The following is a 19,874-nucleotide window of genomic DNA, read 5'->3' on the forward strand; positions in this document are numbered from 1 at the left end:
ATTGGGCAGGATCTACAGAGACCGCTGGAGGTTGTTGGTAAATGTAACCTTTTATTGCACATTTTTCTAATGATGTACAGAACAAAGCTCAGCACGAGGCTTCACACAGAACCATCTCTCAGCAGACTCTTATCATCTGATCATACATCACCGTGCAGAATATTTACACATTTAACATTCACCCTTTACACTGCACCAAGTCTTTAGTCAGCTTTCCTAACATCCCCTTCTTTGACTCAGTGTCAGTTGTCTGATTTGTCAGTTAATGTTTCTGAGATTCACCTTGGGACACTCTCCTATATTAAAGGTCTGATGTAAATGAAAATTATTTTAAAATCACGTTGTGACAGACTGGGGAAGTCAGGATTAAAACAATATCTAGGTAAATGGAGTTAGGTCACAGAGCAGCCATGACCTCACTGAATGACGGAACAGGCTTGAGGGATAAATGACCTCCTCCTGTTCCTGGTAAACTTGGACTCAGACACCAGCTGATGAATGGAAAGTGATGGGAGAACTGGGGAGAAGAGACTTCATCAGAAACCAGCACTGGAGCAGAGTTAGAGAGTGGGAAAGGCCCAGGGAGAAACTACACAGGAACTGGAGGAGGTCATTCAGCCCTCTGAGTCTGCTCTGTCATTCAGTTAGACTCTGGCTAATCAGATCATCAAGATTTATTTGATTCTATTCTGTAGATTAAGCAGCAGCTCAGTTTTATGGGAAATTAACATCAGCAGAAACAAACTCCAACTGTCACAATGGGAACATGTGAATTAGGAGCAGGAGAAGGCCACTCGGCCCCTCGAGCCTGCTCCACTATTCAATAGGATCCTGGCTGATGTGATTGTAGCTTCAACTCCACTTTCCTTCTTACCCCTCATACCCTTTGACTCTCGTCAATCAAGAATCTATTAAATTCAGACTTCAGAATATTCAGTGAGCCAACCTCCACCACTCTCTGTGGAAGAGAATTCCACACTGTAACAACCCTCTGAGAGAAAAGGTTTCTCCTCATCTCAGTCTTAAATGGGAGACCTCTTATTTTTAAACTGTGCCTCTAGTTCTCCTCTCTCTACAATCAACATCCACTCTGTCAAGTCCCCTCTGAGTTTTATATGTTTCAATCAGATCCTCTCTCATTCTTCTAAACCCCAATAGATACAGGCCGAACATGTCCAACTTTTCCTCGTATGATAATTCCCTCATCCCAGGAATCAGTCAAGTAAACCTTCTCCGAACTACTTCTCACACAAGTCCTCTCTTAAGGAGACCAAAACTGTACACCGTACTCTAGATGTGGTCTCACCAATACCCTGAACAAATGCAGCAAAACATCCCCGCAATAAACAACAATTCATTTACCTTTCTAATCATTTGCTGTGTCCACGCACTAACTTTTCCTGATTACAGTACCAGGACACCCAGATCCCTCTGTACCTCAAAGTTCTGCAATCTCTCTCTCTGCTTAAATAATCAGCTGCTTTTCCATCCATCCTGTCCAAATGGACAAGTTCACATTATCCAAAAATCTTGTTCCAGCTGCGAATGTTTTACCCACTCACTGACCCTATCCATATCGCTTTACAGGCTTGTTATGGTCATTCACATCTCACTTTCCGACCTACCCTTTGTGTTATCAACAAATTTTGATCCTGTCATCCACATCATGAAAATAGTTTGTCAATAGTTGAGGGCCCAGCACTGATCCCTGTGGCACTCCACAGGCTACACTTTGCCATCCCAAAAATGACTTGTTTCTCCCTCCTCTCTGTTTCCGATTAGCTCATCAATCCTCTATCCATGCTAATATAATGAATCAACGTGGATGGGACGCTAATATGCTTTATGCTACGAATTCGTATTTAGTGTGGTAAACATTGATGTGGCACCTTGTCAAATGCCTTCTGGAAATCTAAATACACCACATCCACAGGTTCCACTTTATCCACATTGCTTGTCACTTCCTCAAAGAAATCCAATACATCAATTAACATGATTTCCCTTGCACAAAACCATGTTGACTCTGCCTGATTGCACGGAGATTATCTGTGTCCCACCCCAGTCTCCTTTATAACAGAATGAACATGATTCAGTCCTGCATGGGATTACTTATTTACTAATTACTTAAATAATAGATAGATAAATAAATGAACATGATTCAGTCCTGCATGGGATTACTTATTAATTACTTCAATAATAGATAGATAAATAAATAAATAAACATGATTCAGTCCTGCATGGGGTGAGCAGCAACAGCAGAATCCAATCCCTGCAGTGACTTGTGAACTTGCTGGTGTCTCAGCAGATTGGCTGACCGAGCAAATCTCTTCCCACATACGGAGCAGGTGAACGATCTCTCTCCTGTGTGAATCTGCTGGTGTCTCAGCAGGTGGGATGATTGAGTGAACCTTTTCCCACACATGGAGCAGGTGAATGATCTCTCTCCAGTGTGAATTTGCTGGTGTCTCAGCAGGTCCTTAGTGCTTTTAAAACTCTTCTCACACTCAGAACATTTAAAAGGTCTCTGATCAGTGTGGACCAGTTGATGTGCAATGAGCTGGGGTGGCTGAGTGAATCGTTTCCCACATGTGGAGCAAGTGAAGGGTTTCTCCCCAGTGTGAATTCGCTCGTGTATCAGAAGGTGAGGTGAATCAGTGTATCCCTTCCCACACACACAGCAAATGAATGGTTTCTCCCCGGTGTGAACTCGCTGGTGTCTCAGACAGTGGGATGAATGGGTGAATCCCATCCCACACACCGAGCAGGTGAACGGTTTCTCCCCAGTGTGAACTCGCTGGTGTGTCACCAAATCCTGTTTACTTTTAAAGCTCTTCTCACAGTCAGAACACTGAAATGGTCTCTTATCAGAGTGAACTCGCTGGTGTGTTTGCAGCTGGGATAAACGTCCGAATCTCCTCTCACACACGGAGCAGGTGAATGGCTTCTCCCCAGTGTGAGTGCGCTGATGGACTTGTAAATCATTTTTACTTTTAAATCTCTTCTCACAGTCAGAACATTGAAATGGTCTCTGATCAGTGTGAACAAGTTGGTGTGTCAGAAGGTGGGATGACTGAGTGAATCCCTTCCCACACACTGAGCAGGTGAACGGTCTCACCGCCATGTGAGTGCGCTGGTGTCTCAGGAGGTCCTTTGTGCTTTTAAAGCTTTTCTCACAATCAGAACACTGAAACAGTCTCTGATCGGAGTGAACTTGCCGGTGAATCAGGAGGCTTGATATAGCATGACATCCCCTCCCACATTCGAGGCAGGTGAATGGCCTCTCACCAGTGTGAACACGCCGGTGTGTATAGAGGCTGGATGAGTAAGCAAATCCTTTCCCACACTCAGAGCAGGTGAACGGCCTCTCTCCAGTGTGAATGCGACGATGAATATCCAATTCGGACGGGTAATTGAATCCCCTCCCACAGTCCCCACATTTCAATGGTTTCTCTGTGCAGCGGGTATCCCCGTGTGACTCCAGATTGGATGATGAGTTGATGCCTTGTTTACACAGAATGTGTGTCGGGTCACTAATCACTGAGAATTGTGTGGGTTTTTTCCAGCCTGTTTAAAGCTCTTTCCACATTCAGCACAACAGAAACTCTCAGGTGTGTGTGTGTCTTGGCACTTTTTCAGTCACACTGATGTTTGAAATCTTCACCCACAAACAGAACAAACATTTCTCCTTCTGGAGACAAAGGCTGACGATATTCAGTTTCCGATGAATTAAATCACTGAAACAGAGCTTGATTTGAAGTTTGTTTTGAGTTTCACATCTGTAAATCAGCTACAGAATACCCTGTAAAAACAGTTTACAAAAGTCATCACTTTCAGTCCGGGATAGAAACTCTGAACAATTCTAGTTTCTCCGGAACATTTTTTTCCTCTCGTTGCCCCCTAAAACCCCTGTTCCCTGGGCTGAAATCCGAATCTATCTCCACCATCTCTTCCCCCACTCCCAGTTTTCTCCCTCCCTCTCCTCTGTCTGGGTTCAGTTCTCCAGCTGCTGTCTGCAGACTGACAATAAAACCAATGGGTCTTATTGGGGGTGTTGGGGCCTCCAGCGGGTGTTTGTGAATCCTCCCCGCCCACCTCCCAGGGTTTCCTTCCTTCCCAGAGATCAGAGTCCTCATTGATTTGAGGCCAAAGTGTAACCTCTTATTTATTGTCCCCCTCGCCCATCCTCTGATGTGAACCATCCTCCAGTGGCTGAGCCAGGATGGGGCCGTTAACCTGGGCCTGTTCCCGGGAGGGAGGGAGGGAGAAGCCCCGCAGCTGCAAACCAGGGAGCTGACAATGATTCTGAAGGGTTTGCGGATCCACAAAGTGTTTCCAAATCCTCCCAGCCACCGCCTAACGCTGACTCCGCTTCTCCGGGACAAACAAGCGCCAAGGACAGCAATGACACTGCGCATGCTCCACATCACAATGCCCGGGTGCTGATTGACGGCAGCTCCGGACCAATAGGAAGAGGGGGCGGGGCTGGAGGACCGAGCGGGAGCGGCTGGTCCTCCAACCAATCGGAGTGAATGAGGGGCGGGGCCGGGCTGCGAGTGAAGCATGCGCAGTGTGAGGGATGGCAACGCAGAGAAGCTTCTGTCGCTCTTCCACAATTGATGAGGTGAGATTGTCGATGCGAAGGGTGTGAAGAACCGGGCGGCTGGTCGGGAGTTTTCTGAAACGTGTTCTGTAAACAGCAAGCCCCCAAAACAAACGGACCGCAGTCATTTACAATGAACGTGTCCGTAGTTCTTCAGATTCGGCCCGAGTTAGCGTACGCCATCTTTATTCGGGGCAACATGCAGCAGAAGGCATGCCTGTCCGCCATCTTTGTAGGGGGCAATGCTTCATTCAGATACAATTCAACCCCTCGTTCCTGCTCCACCATTCAATAAACTGATTTCAGTCTCCACTGCGCTCTGAGGTAGAGAATTACACAGACTCACGATTCTCAATGAAGTAATTCCTCCTCCTTTCTATTTAAATCTGCCATCCCTTAACCTATAACTATGGCCTCTCATTGCAAAATGTCTAACAAGGGGGAATATCCTCTCCACATCTAACCTGTCAATCCATTTTAACATCTTCAATAAGATCTCCTCTCATTCTTCTAAACTCCTCTCAATCTACTTTACTGCAGCTCGATAATCTCCACCCTCACATTGTAACTTTAATCCTGCATCCCTGGAACCATTCTGGTAAATCTCAAAGAACAAAGAAAATTACAGCACAGGAACAGGCCCTTCGGCCCTCCAAGCCTGCACCGACCATGCTGCCCGACTGAACTAAAAGCCCCTACCCTTCCGGGGACCATATCCCTCCATTCCCATCCTATTCATGTATTTGTCAAGACGCCCCTTAAAAGTCACTACTGTATCTGCTTCCACTACCTCCCCCGGCAGCGAGTTCCAGGCACCCACCATCCTCTGTGTAAAAAATCTGCCTCGTATAATCTCCTTTAAACCTTGCCTCTCGCACCTTAAACCTGTGCCCCCTAGTAATTGACTCTTCCTCCCTGGGAAAAAGCTTCTGACTATCCACTCTGTCCATGCCTCTCATAATCTCCTCTGCAATCTCTCAAGGAGCCTCACATCTTCCATAATGTGCCGTGATCACTGGTTTGCACAGACCCGGATTGCAGAGAAACTAGAGAAAGGGAGGATTTTTGGTTTGTGTGGGAAAAAACTTCAGAGGCAATTTGGCCGAATGGGCCTGTGGAAGGGAGCGAAGCAGCAGAAGCATCTGATCAGATTGTCTCAATCTTAGTGACAAAGAAACTCCATGAGGTTCTCAGACTTGTTGGAGGTGAGGATGGAGAGGATAGGGGAAAGGGAGAGCTTTTCAATAAGGAACTGACTGACGTGTAAATCCTTCCCTTTCAATCCCCTGACTGGTGTCGGAGATAATAAAAATGCTCAGAACACTTGTGTGTTTAACACAAACCTTATTTATTTGACTTACATTCAGAAAATCAATCACTATAACTGGGCTGGAGTTGATTAACCTGCTCTGTAGGAATTCTATGAACATCACAGAAACAAACCCCAAAGCATATGTTTCTATCCTGGATGTGATTTACAAATCACTGTGTTTCTTTCTATTTCAGGAGAAAAAACATAATTAAACTAAATCAAATAAATTGAGGAAAAAATGAAGGGAGCAGCCCCTGAAAGGGATACCGCCTTAAACAAAAAACAAATTACGAATGAAACTTAAAACATCACAAAGAATGTAGAGTGGCAGGTAGTATTCAGGAAGCAGCGGGGCTGCGGAAGGACTTGGACAGGTTAGGAGAGTGGGCAAAGAAGTGGCAGATGGAATACAATGTGGGAAAGTGTGAGGTTATGCACTTTGGAAGGAGGAATGGAGGCATCGACTAATTTCCAAATGGGGAAATGCTTAGGAAATCAGAAACACAAAGGGACTTGGGAGTCCTTGTTCAGGATTCTCTTAAGGTTAACGTGCAGGTTCAGTTGGCAGTTAGGAAGGCAAATGCAATGTTGGCATTCATGTCGAGAGGGCTAGAATACAAGAGCAGGGATGTATTTCTGAGGCTCTATGAAGCTCTGGCAGACCGCATTTGAAATACTGTGAGCAGTTTTGGGCCCCGTATCTAAGGTACGATGTGCTGGCCTTGGAAAGGGTCCAGAGGAGGTTCACAAGAATGATCCCTGGAATGAAGAGCTTGTCATATGAGGAACGTTTGAGGACTCTAGGTCTGTACTCGTTGGAGTTTACCATTTATATAGATGATCTGGAGGAGGGGACGGAGTGTAGGGTAACGAAGTTTGCAGACGACACAAAGATAAGTGGAAAAGTGAATCGTGTGGAGGACGGAGAAGATCTGCAGAGAGATTTGGACAGGCTGAGTGAGTGGGCGAGGATATGGCAAATGGAGTATAACGTTGATAAATGCGAGGTTATACACTTTGGAGGAAATAATAACAAATGGGATTACTATCTCAATGGAAACAAATTAAAACATGCTACCGTGCAAAGGGACCTGGGGGTCCTTGTGCATGAGACGCAAAAGCCCAGTCTGCAGGTACAACAGGTGATCAAGAAGGCAAATGGGATGTTGGCCTATATCGCGAGGGGGATAGAATATAAAAGCAGGGATGTCTTGATGCACCTGTACAGGGCATTGGTGAGGCCGCAGCTGGAATACTGTGTGCAGTATTGGTCCCCTTATATGAGGAAGGATATATTGGCATTGGAGGGAGTGCAGAGAAGGTTCACCAGGTTGATACCGGAGATGAGGGGTTTGGATTATGAGGAGAGGCTGAGGAGATTGGGTTTGTACTCGTTGGAGTTTAGAAGGATGAGGGGGGATCTTATGGAGACTTATAAGATAATGCGGGGGCTGGATAGGGTGGAGGCGGAGAGATTCTTTCCACTGAGTAAGGAAGTTAAAACTAGAGGACACAGCCTCAAAATAAAGGGGGGTCGGTTTAAGACAGAGTTGAGGAGGAACTTCTTCTCCCAGAGGGTGGTGAATCTCTGGAATTCTCTGCCCACTGAGGTGGTGGAGGCTACCTCGCTGAATATGTTTAAAGCGCGGATGGATGGATTCCTGATCGGTAAGGGAATTAAGGGTTATGGGGATCAGGCAGGTAAGTGGTACTGATCCACGTCAGATCAGCCATGATCTTATTGAATGGCGGGGCAGACTCGAGGGGCTAGATGGCCGACTCCTGCTCCTATTTCTTATGTTCTTATATGGGGGGATCTTATTGAAATTTACAGGATACTGCGAGGCCTGGATAGAGTGGACATGGAGAGGATGTTTCCACTAGTAGGAAAAACTAGAACCAGAGGGCACAACCTCAGACTAATGGGACGATGCTTTAAAACAGAGATGAGGAGGAATTTCTTCAGCCAGAGAGTGGTGAATCTGTGGAACTCTTTGCCGCAGAAGGCTGTGGAGGCCAGGTCACTGAGTGTCTTTAAGACAGAGATAGATAGGTTGTTGATTGATAAGGAGATCAGTGGTTATGGGAAAAAGGCAGGAGAATGGGGATGAGAAAAATATCAGCCATGATTGAATGGCAGAGCAGACTTGATGGGCCGAGTGGTCTTCTGCTCCTATGTCTTATGGTCTAAATAAAATGTGATTAAAAGGCACCCCAGGCCCCACGGTGCCCAATGAGCGAGGCTTTCGACAGTGCCACATGCTCCCTCTCTCAGGATACTAGGTTGTGAATGTAGAGGTGGTAGAGGGGTGGACAGTCGAGTTGGACAACTCCTGCGGTCACCCCACTGCTTGACCCTGTTGATGGCACGTTTGGCGAGGCCCAAAGCAGGCCGAGCAATCCATTTCAGGGCAATTAGGGATGGCCCACATCTGACAAATTACTAAAAAAGTTTAAAAGGTCTTCCTTCTTTCTCGCCCCTCTCTGCACAGGATGTCACTATGTTTACTCATGAACTTGCAGGTATCTGAACAACTTGGTTCAATTAACAAATCCTTTCACACCGTGTGCAGGTTAATGCCTTCTTCCCAGTGCGAAATCCCTGTTGTACAGTGAGTTCAAATGATTCCCTGAACGTGCCCCACAATGAGAGCACCTGAACAGTACCTGGTCAGCATGTATCTGTTAATGGAACACAGGTTCTTTCCTCAGGGTGAACAGACTGTTGGAATGAACAAGTGAATCCATTCCCCCACACAGGGCAGGTGAACAGCTTCACCCTGGTGTGAACTTGCTGGTGTCTCAACATGCTGAATGACTGGGTGAATCCCTTTCCACACACTGAGCAGATGAATGGTCTCTCCCCAGTGTGAACTCTCTGGTGTTTCAGCAGGCTGAATGACTGGGTAAATCCCTTCCCACACACTGAGCAGATGAATGGTCTCTCCTCATGGTGAACTCGCTGGTGTGTCAGCAAGCTGGATGACTTAACGAATCCTTGCCCACACTCCATGCAGATGAATGGTCTCTCCCCAGTGTGAATTCGCTGGTGTTCAGTGAGGTCAGATGATCGCTTGAATCCAGACCCACAGTGAGAGCATCCGAATGGTCTCTCGTCAGTGTGAACTCGCTGGTGTCTCAGTAATCTGGATGACTTAGTGAATCCTTTCCCACACTCCATGCAGACGAACGGTCTCTCCCCAGTGTGAATTCGCTGGTGTTCAGGGAGGTCAGATGATCGCTTGAACCGAGTCCCACAGTGAGAGCACCTGAACGGTCTCTCGTCAGTGTGAACAACTTGATGGCGCATCAATTCCCCAGAACTTTTATAGCACTTCCCACAGTGTGGGCACTGAAATGGTCTCTCCTCAGTGTGAACTCGTTGGTGATCCATGAGGTGACCTGGTCGAGTGAATCCCTTCCCACAGATGGAGCAGGTGAATGGCCTCTCCCCAGTGTGAACACCCTGGTGTCTCAGCAGGTGGGATGATTGAGTAAATCCCTTCCCACACTCAGAGCAGTTAAACAGCCTGTCTCCAGTGTGAATGTGCTGCTGAGTTTCCAGCTTTACAGAATAATTGAGTCCCTTCTCACAGTGCTCACAGTTCCAGGGTTTCTCCATGCTGTTCATATCCTTGTGTCTCTCCAGGTTGGAGGTAAAGTTGAAAGCTTGTCCACACCCAGAGCATATGTACAGTTCCTCTCCGCTGTGAACGGTGCTTTTTTCTTCCATGGTCACAATGCGATGATGATATTCAGATAGCGATAAATTGGGTGACTCCGCTGGACCTGATGTGATGTTTGGTTTCAATTTCCTGAAATTGAAAAAAGGCAGTGAGAGAGAACCCACAAAAATACAAAGGCAGGTTGTGACATTGAACTGAATAAATCTGGTCATTTGTGGGGCCAGCACTGGGAAAAAGTGACCATGAAAGCTGTTGGATTGTCTCCCTCAGGGAAGACACAAGTCACTGGTCGAGGGAGAGAGCGGGAGTTAGTGCGGTGAAGGACCAAACTCTTTAAACAACTCAGATCACCTGTCCTAATACCTCCTTATGTGTCTCAGTGTGAAGTGTTGGTTTGTAATGTTAAAAGTGCAATATAAATAAAAATTGTTATGATTTGGACAGATGTCGCCATTCCTTCATCATCACTGTCTGAAAATCCTGTAACTCCCCCCTCACCAAGCAGCGGTTCAAGATGACCAAACACCATCTTCTCCACAGGTAACTGGGGATGGGGAATATTGGCTGCTGATCTAGTTAATGACACTCAAATCACAAAAATAAATTTTAAAATATGTAAAATAGATTAAAAGCATCAATGGAAATACTAGTTCCTGAAAGAATGCTCCTTTCCTGTGTTGGACAGTGTCTGCTTAGCAACCCAATCTCTCCTTGGATTTACCTCCCCTGACAATTCCACACTGGAAATTGCTGGATACTAAAATCCTCAGGGTTAAACGCAGCAGCTTCCCCTCCATCTCCTCCCCACTCCAGCTCAAAACAAAACAGAAACCCCAAAGGGAATTGGACAAGCCACTGAAGGGAAAAGAAATGCTGGAATGTGATGTAAGGGCAGGGGAGTGGGACAAACTGATTTGTTCTTGCAGAATACCAGCATGGGCATGATGGGCTCAATGGCCTCCTTCTGCCGTGTGATCATTCCATGGCTGTATGAAAAATGACCTACACAGGAGGCCAGGAACCAAACTCTGCAACTAACACCCACCCCGACACAAATCAGCTCAAAATTAGTTCATAAAAGCAAAATACTGCAGATGCTGGAAATCGGAAATGAAAACAGAAAACCCTGGGAAACACAGAGCAGGTGTGGTGGCATCTGCAGAGAGAGAAACAGAGTTAACATTTCACATCTGTGAGACTCTTTAGAGCTAAAGAGAGGGAGAAATGTGATGGGTTGTATAAGATGGGGGTGAAGCAGGTGGAGCAGAGTAGAATGTTAGTGATAGGTAGAAGCTCGGAGAGATTGTAACAAAGATGTGTGAAGCACAAGACAGAGGGAGCACTAATGGCAGAGTGAAGGACGATGGAAGATGCTGATCACAGCATAAAGGTAAAATAGCAGAATGTGTTAACCGGAGAACAAAGTGCTCAGTGAAAGCAAAACTTAAGAAGAAATGACCGATGGCCCAGTGGTGTAGGTGGGGAGGGGGTTGTATTGGGTCAATCTTTCCTTGGATAAAATAAAGTAGATCAAAATGGAGGAGGAAGCTCACAGTCCAAGGCTGTGAACTCAGCATTAAGTCCTGAAGGCTGTAAAGTGTCTAATTTGAAAGAGGAGCTGCTGCTCCTCCAGTTTGTGCTGGGGTTCACTGGAGCATTGCAGCAAGCCAAGGCCAGACATGTGGGCATCAGAGCAAGATGCTGAGTGGAAATATCCAACGACAGGAAGGTTGAGGTCATGTTAGCGGCTGAGTGAACGTGTTCCACAAAGCGGTCACCTGGTCTGCGTTTAGTCTCCCCAGAGGATAGGAGGCCATATTGGGAGCAGTGAATGCAGTCAACCAAATTGAAGGAGGTGCAAGTGAAATGTTGCTTCATCTAAAGGGAGTGTTTGGGGCTTTGAACAGTGAGGAGAAAGGAGGTAAAGAGGTCGGTGTTACGCTGTCTGTGATGACAAAGGAAGGTGCCATGGGAAGGGGATGAGGAATTGGTGGTAATTCAGGAGTGGAGCAGGGTGTCACAGATTCCAAACGTTAACTCTCTCTCTTCAGAGATGCTGCCAAACCTTGAGTTTTTCCAGCTTTTCATCTTCATTGCTTCATTTCTGTTTTGAGATTTGGTTCTGTGAAAAACACCTGCAACAAAACAAAAACAAAACACTGTGGTTGCTGGAAATCAGAAATAAAAACAAAAATGCAGGAAATACTCAGTGGGTCGGGCAGTATCTGTAGAAAGAGAAAGAAGATTAATGTTTCAGGGGGCAGAATGAATTACAGGGAATAAAAATGTATCAGATTTTGTTGGTCAATATAAGCTCAGAAGTGGAAGGGAAATGATCTCCAGTGGAAGAGAAACAATTCCTGAACATTGTAAGACTAAGCTGGTAAATCAACAGTGAATAGAGTTGTGAAGTAGTAGAAACCTCATCAAAACATAGCTTGTGGAAATAATAGTTAAAATACACCCATTATTAGAGGCAGAGGAAGGTAGACAATGGCAGAGAGCTGATCAGGGAGGGCAGAGGTGAAACAGAGAAATGGATGGCCGTTTAAAAATTCATAAAAAGCGTGGTTAGCAAGTTTGCAGACGATACTAAATTAGGAGGAATCGCTGATAGTGAAGAAGGTTATCAAAAATTACAGGGGGATCTTGATCAGTTGGGGAACTGGGCCGATGATTGGCAAATGGATTTCAGTACAGATAATACAGAGTACAGAGGCACAACCTCAGGCTAAAGGGACAATCCTTTAAAACAGAGATAAGGAGGAATTTCTTCAGCCAGGGAGTGGTGAATTTGTGGAACTCTTTGCCACAGAAGGCTGTGGAGGCCAGGTCACTGACTGTCTTTAAGACAGAGATATATAGGTTCTTGATTAATAAGGGGATCAGGGGTGATGGGAAAAAGGCAGGAGAATGGGGATGAGAAAAATATCTGCCATGATTGAATGGCGGAGCAGACTCAATGGGCCAAGTGGCCTAATTCTGCTCCTATGTCTTATGGTCTTAAGTGTGAGTGTTGCATTTTGGAAAGTCAAACCAGGGTAGGACTTGTACAGTGAATGGTAAGGCCCTGGGGAATGTTGAGGAACAGAGGGACCCAGGAGCACAAGTACATAGTTTGTTGAAAGTGGCGTCACAGGTAGACAGAGTGGTGAAGAAGGCATTTAGCACACTGGCCTTCATCAGTCAGGGCACTGAGTATAGGAGTTGGGACATTATGTTATAGTTGTATAAGTCGTTGGTGAGGCCACACTTGGAGTATTGTGTACAGTTTTTGTCACCCTGTTATAGGAAAGACATTGATAAACTGGAAAGAGTGCAAAGAAGATTTATGAGGAATTTGCCAGGACTAATGGGCCTGAGTTACAGGGAGTGGTTGGCCAGGCTAGGGCTTTATTCTTTGGAACGTAGGAGAATGAGGGGTGACCATATTGAGGTGTATAAAATCATGAGGGGCATAGATTGGATGAACACACACAGTCTTTTTCCCAGGGTAGGGGAATTGAAAACTCGAGGGCATAGGTTTAAGATGAGAGGGGAAAGATTAAAAGGGACCTGAGGGGCAACTTCTTCATGCAGAGGGTGGTGGGTACATGGAATGAGCTGCCAGAGAAAGTGGTTGAGGCAGGTTCAAACAGCAGGTTTAAACATTTAAAAAGCATTTGGAGAAGTACATGAATCAGAAAGGATTAGAAGGATATGAGCCGAACATGGGCAATTGGGACTAGCTGGGAGGGCACCATGGTTGGCATGGATCAGTTGGGCCCAAGGGCCTGTTTCCGTGCTGTATTGCTCTATGACTCTATGTGCTGGCTGCATCAGCATCTATTGCCCATAACTCATTGCCCTTGAACTGAGTGGCTTGCATTGCTGGGGGATGTGGTAATTTCCTTCTTTAAAGGACATTATTAAATCAGATGGATTTTAATGAGAACTGTCATCAATGGACTTCTAATTCTAGATTTTTACTGAATTCAAATTTCAACATCTGCCGTTGTGGGATTCGAACCCAGGGTTCGCAGTGCATTGCCCTGGATCCCTGTATTACTAATCCAATGACACTGTCACTGTGCCATTGCCTGTCCATCCATGGTAAAGGAGTCACAATAGCCCGAGATCCACAGAATCAGAGCATGCTCTAAATTTAATTAATGCTCACTAACACTCACCCCAAAACAATTTCATTGTTTTCAAATTTTAAATCTCCTGCTGGAGTCTGCAGCTGCAAAGATCTGAGAGAGATTGGTGTCCAGGAAAAATGTTGCAGTCTTCAAATCTTCTCTCTGTAAAATGAGGAAAGTTATAGGTGTAATTCAAGGTTAGAAATTCAGGACAGAATGTATTCTGGTCTGAGTTTGCTGTGTGTAAATCCTCCCCTTTTAACCCCCTGTAAAAGGAGTTTCCAAGATCCATCAGCATCTGTCCAGAACAGAAATTCAAAACATTCTCTCCTGTTACCTGCACAGAATTACTTCAGCTGGGACAAAATTGCAGTGGAGGCAGTTCAGAGAAGATCCAGTTGGTTGATTCCTGAAATGAGGAGTTTTATCTTTCAGGTTGAGCAGCTTGGGCCTGTACTCATTGGAGTTTAGAAGACTGAGAAGTAATCTCATTTAAACATCTGGGAATTTAAGGGCGGCACAGTGGTTAGCACTGCTGCCTCACAGTGCCAGGGTCCCAGGTTCAATTCCAGCCTGTGTGGAGTTTGCACATTTACTCTCCATGTCTGTGTGGGTTTCATCCAGGTGCTCTGGTTTCCTCCCACAGTCCAAAGATGTGCGGGTTAGGTGGATTGGCCATGCCAATCAATTTAGACCCTAGTGTCAAACGCATGGGGTTGTGGGGATGTGGCCTGGGTGGGATTGTGGTCTGTACAGACTCGATGGGCCGAATGGCCTCCTTCTGCAGTGTCAGGATTCTATGATTCATATGATATAAGGTGCTTGACAAGGTAGATGCTGAGAGGATGTTTCCTCTGGTGTGGAAATCAAGTAAAAATAAATCATAGAAATCATAGAAACCCTACAGTGCAGAAGGAGGCCATTCGGCCCATCGAGTCTGCACCGACCACAATCCCACCCAGGCCCTACCCCCACATATTTTACCCGCTAATCCCTCTAACCTACACATCCCAGGACACTAAGGGGCAATTTTTTAACCTGGCCAATCAACCTAACCCGCACAGCTTTGGACTGTGAGAGGAAACCGGAGCACCCGGAGGAAACCCACGCAGACACGAGGAGAATGTGCAAACTCCACACAGACAGTGACCCGAGCCGGGAATCGAACCCGGGACCCTGGAGCTGTGAAGCAGCAGTGCTAACCACTGTGCTACCGTAAAGGATAAAGGATCTCAAATTTAAGATGAAGAGAGATCTTTTCTCTCAGCGGGTTGTTGATCTTTGGAACTCTGTCTTCACCAGTGAGGATTGGAGGCAGATCATTGAATATATTCAAAGCTGAGGATTTGATCCACAAGAAAGTCAAGGGTATGGACGGGGTGGGGGAGCAAAGTCGACATGATCTTATTGAATGATGCAGCAGGCTCGATGGGCCGAATGACTGGCTCCTGTTCCGAATTCTTATTCTGATGGTCTTGGATAGCTGCGCATGCGCCCTGCTGCCTATTGACCCTCTGAAGATCGAGGTTCTGAACCAGTCCCTGAAACTTCGCCCATTGTGACCCGTCACCGACAGCAGCGCATGCGCCCTCCGTCCCCGCTGAAACAAGATGGCGGCCGATAACCGGGGCCTGTTCCCGGGATAAAAGCCTGGCAGCTGCAAACCCGGGATCTGCAGGGACTTATTCAGGCCGTGCGGCCTACAACGGATGTTTGGAAGCCATAGCTCCCTCCCTACCCGACTCCCGGCTCCATTTCTCCCACAGCCCAACCGACTCACCCGCAGAAAAATGTTCCAACTCCCGCACTCGGAAGACTCCGAGCAAAGCGACAGTGCGCACGCTCCAGATATAGCATTGCGCCTGCGCAATAGGCTCCTGTGGAATGAATGGGACACTTTCACACCCGCAGGGGCACCTGGGAATTAACGGCGTCATTGTCAAAGACGATAATAGAAAATTATCTTGTGCAATTAAGATAAATTAATTTTTAAAAATGCATTCCTCGGAATTTGTGCGCTGCCATTCTCTATTTCAAAATTGATTTAAACCAGTGCTCTCCTGTGGGAATACTCCGAGTTTTAAAAACTTTTCCCACTGGTTTCCCTCTCTCTCTGCTCCCCTGAAGGTGCTCACACTGGTTGGGTAAATCCCACAGAGACTGGTTTCTTTCACTTTCTTTCTCCTGATGCTGAATATTCTGTTTTATGGAATGATACATCACAGATGGAAACCATTTGGCTCAAACGATTTATGATAGTGTCAATGGAGAGGAACTGTTTCCCAGAAGCAGGAGGGTCTGTCGATGGAGAGAATCTATTTCTCAGGTGCAGGAAGGTCTGTCGATGGGGAGAATCTATTTCCCAGATATTGGAGGGTCTGTCAATAGGAAGAAACTGTTTCCCAGGTGCAGGAGGGTCTCTAAGCAGAGGACACAGGGATTTAACATAATTGACAACATTACTGGAGGGGGTGATGAGGATAAGTTTTTACACAATTTGATTTAATCTGGAATGCAAACTGACAGGTGCTAGAATCAGGTTTGATAGTAAATTTCAAAGGGAATTGGATAAATACCTGCAGAGGGTAAATTGACAGAGTTATGGTGAATGGGATTAATTGGACAATTCATTCATCTTTGTGACATTCTGAATGTTTCTCTCCTGAGGTGTTAACATTTGATCTTTTCAATCACAATGTATCTCAAACAGAAGAGCAAAACATTGGGTTTGATGAGCTGTCAGGTCTGTTTCCCATGTGACTGTGTAACTTAAGAATTGCAGATAACCATGAGAAGGAACTGATTATTTTCAGTTCCTCGAACAGATAAAGCGCAGATATCAGAAATCTCTGGAGTTCCCCATGTCCTCATTATTCTCCCCTTGAGTATAACAGCTCTCAGTCAAGCAGAGTCAGTAACACATGCCTCTGCCATGATGTCTGCATTCCTATTTTACCACTTACCTCCCAGTGACACTCGGCATAACACAGAAACCTCAAAATATCATTGCCCCCTTACACCTTGTCCTCCTATTACAATCAAATGTTTGTTGAGCCTCTTGTCTCCCTTAACGTCAGATTACTTGCAGGCAAAATGACCTCAGAGACACTGGAACCGATCTTTGTGATTATTATTGTTACACCAGATTCCAATCAGCCCCAGGAGCTGCAGTTGTAAAATACAGCAAAATTGAAATAACAGGCAGGTTATTGTCAAATAGTAAGTGGCAGAGTGACACATAACAGAATTGGAATCTATTATATCAATAGACCATGACTCACTCGCTATCAAATGAGACCCAAACTTTGGTTATGGTGCACGAGATACTGAGTGTAATATCATTACATTGGACCCCTGGACTGAGAATACCTGATGCTAAAATGCCACCCCTATTACCTTCCATGGGAGTTCACCTCTTAGCCTGACAGCAGTTTACTTCCCACCCCACGCAGACGTGAAGACCACGCTGGAAGAAATATATACTACCACAAATAGTCTTGAGACGAAACCTCCTGAGGCCTTGTTCATCTTAGCTGAAACTTCAATCAGACCAAGCTCAAGGGCGTTCTACTAAGATACCAGCAACACATCTCCTGTTCCATCAGAGGCCCAAACATCCTAGACCACTGCTATACAAATATCAAACATGCCTACCATTCTATCGCCAGCCCACACCTTGGCAAATCACGGCTGTGCTCTCCTGCTTAAAAGCAAAATCTGAAATAGAAGAATCTGTCAAAGAACGTCGTGCAATGCTGGTCTGAGGAATCGAATGATCTCCTACTGGACTGCTTAGCGCCAATAGACTGAACAGTATTTAAAAACTGCGACCAGCCTGAATGAGTACACCACTACAATAACTGACTCATTAGTAAGCGTGTAGAAGACTGTGTGCCAAAGAAGCAAATCCACGTGTTTCCCAACTGGAAACCATGGATGAACAGGGAGAGCCACTGTCTGCTGAAGTCCAGATCTGAGGCGTTCATGTCAGGTGACTCTGACCTATACAAGACAGTAAGAAGTCTCACAACAGCAGGTTAAAGTGCAACAGGTTTATTTGGTAGCACAAGCTTTTGGAGTGTCACTCCTTCAGATGAAGAAAGAGTGACACTCCGAAAGCTTGTGCTACCAAATCAACCTGTTGCACTTTAACTTGATGTTGTAAGACTCCTTACCGTGCCTACTCCAGTCCAACGCCAGCATCTCCACATCATCGATATAAGATAGCCAGATATGATCCATCAAAGATACCAAAAGACAGTACCGGACCAAGCTAGAGTCCCAGGCTATCCACATGGACTCCTGCCGACTATGGCATGGTCTGCAAGACATAAAAGGCTATGAGTTGAACACAGGCAAAATCACCAGCTCCAAGGCACCCCTCCCAACTGAAGTCAACACATTCTATGCCCGTTATGAGCAAGAGGTCTGCGAGAGCACGCCCCCCATCCCAGAAGCTTCCGATGAACATGTATCCGAGGTCACCAGTGCAGACATCAGAGCAGTCTTCTCAAAAGCCAACCCATGGAAAGCAACTGGCCCAGACAGGGTACCCGGATGAGCACTCAGGTCCTGCGCAGACCAGCTGGCAAGGGTATTCACAGATATCTTCAACCTCTCTTTCCAACAATCTAATGTCCCTACCTGCTACCTGTACAGGAGTGAGATAGAGAATCTGGTGAACTGGTGTGGCAACAATAATCTCTACCTCAATGTCAACAAAACAAAGGAGAGTGTCATTGACTTCAGGAAGCGTAAAGGAGAACATGCCCCTGTCTACATCAATGGGGACGAAATAGAAAGGGTCAAGAACTTCAAGCTTTTAGGTGTCCAGATCACCAACAACCTGTCCTGGTCCCCCCATGCTGACATTATAGTTAAGAAAGCCCACCAATGCCTCTACTTTCTCAGAAGACTAAAGAAATTTGGCATGTCAGCTACGACTCTCACCAACTTTTACAGATGCACCATAGAAAGCATTCTTTCTGGTTGTATCATGGCTTGGTATGACTCCTGCTCTGCCCAAGACCGCAAGGAACTACAAAAGGTTGTGAATGTAGCCAAAGAAAAGCCAGGCAGCGTGCCTTAATGACTATCATCCTGTGGCTCTGACAAAGCAACTTTTTGTGATTCATGCACAAGGACATCCAGGTTCCTCTGCACAGCAGCATGCTGCAATTCTTTACCATTTCAATAATAGTCCATTTTGCTGTTATTCCTACCAAAATGGATGACCTCACATTTACCAACATTGTACTCGATTTCTGTTGGCAAAATAGGTTGCATGCTTACTTTTTAATTATACAATGTTCAGAGCACTAAATTTGACACACAGAATCATAGAATCCCTACAGTGCAGAAGGAGGCCATTCGGCCCATCGAATCTGCACCAACCACAATCCCACCCAGGCCCTATCCCAATAACCTCATGCCCTGACACAAAAGGGGCAATTTACCATGGCCAATCTACCTAACCTGTACATCTCTCAACTGTGGGAAGAAACCCACGCAGACACAGGGAGAATGTGCAAACTCCACACAGTAACCTGAGGCTGGAATTGAACCCAGGTCCCTGGCGCTGTGAGGCAGCAGTGCTGACCACATGCGACCAATAACCAAGGACATGGCAGACATGACCAGTGTGTGAATTGCTGATGAATGGTCTTGTCCCTGTTGTTCCAATCTGTATCCACAAAGGGACAATCCAATGGCAGAGCCATTGCCCAGCATTCACTGCGGGAGCTGCTGCGCATGCGCACTGTCAGGCTGTGATTGGAGCATGCGCAATGCAGGTGCTGCAGCTTGACGGAAGCGTGAGGAGCTCGTGTGGCTTTTGCAACGGGTGAAATACAACACCGAGTGTGGATGGGGAACAGAGCCGGTGGTTGGAGAGATTTCATTAACACCGGACTCAGCTCGCAAAGTTCGAGTAAAAATCTAACGGTCCCCCGTTTGGACCGAGAGGATTGTTCGGTAGTTCTCTCGGTGTGGGGCCTGGCTCGCCGATCGCCATCTTTATAAGGGGCAATGTTCCGGTAAGGACGCTGCCATCTTTATAGGGGGCAATACCAGCAGCAGGAGAGAACTTTATGCATTTCTATGTTATAAGCAAAATACTGAGGGTGCTAGAAATCTGAAATAAAAACCGAAAATGG

The 19,874-nt window shown here is 46.0% G+C and overlaps 1 protein-coding gene across 1 annotated transcript in view; it reads right to left on the bottom strand.

The window, feature by feature from the left end:
• Window positions 1-8,351: 8,351 nt before the first annotated feature.
• LOC144487022 (uncharacterized) overlaps window positions 8,352-19,874 on the bottom strand; it is a 34,407-nt gene continuing 22,884 nt past the window's right edge. Inside the window, exons 3-5 of the mRNA XM_078205066.1 lie at window positions 11,664-11,733; window positions 10,320-10,411; window positions 8,352-9,701 (exon numbers count right to left, since the gene is read on the bottom strand). Coding sequence (XP_078061192.1) covers window positions 8,584-9,701; window positions 10,320-10,411; window positions 11,664-11,733 — 1,280 coding nt within the window. The 3' untranslated portion in view covers window positions 8,352-8,583. The remainder of the gene's footprint in view (window positions 9,702-10,319; window positions 10,412-11,663; window positions 11,734-19,874) is intronic.

The sequence above is a fragment of the Mustelus asterias genome, unplaced genomic scaffold, assembly GCF_964213995.1.
Source record: "Mustelus asterias unplaced genomic scaffold, sMusAst1.hap1.1 HAP1_SCAFFOLD_553, whole genome shotgun sequence".
Lineage (NCBI taxonomy): Eukaryota > Metazoa > Chordata > Chondrichthyes > Carcharhiniformes > Triakidae > Mustelus > Mustelus asterias.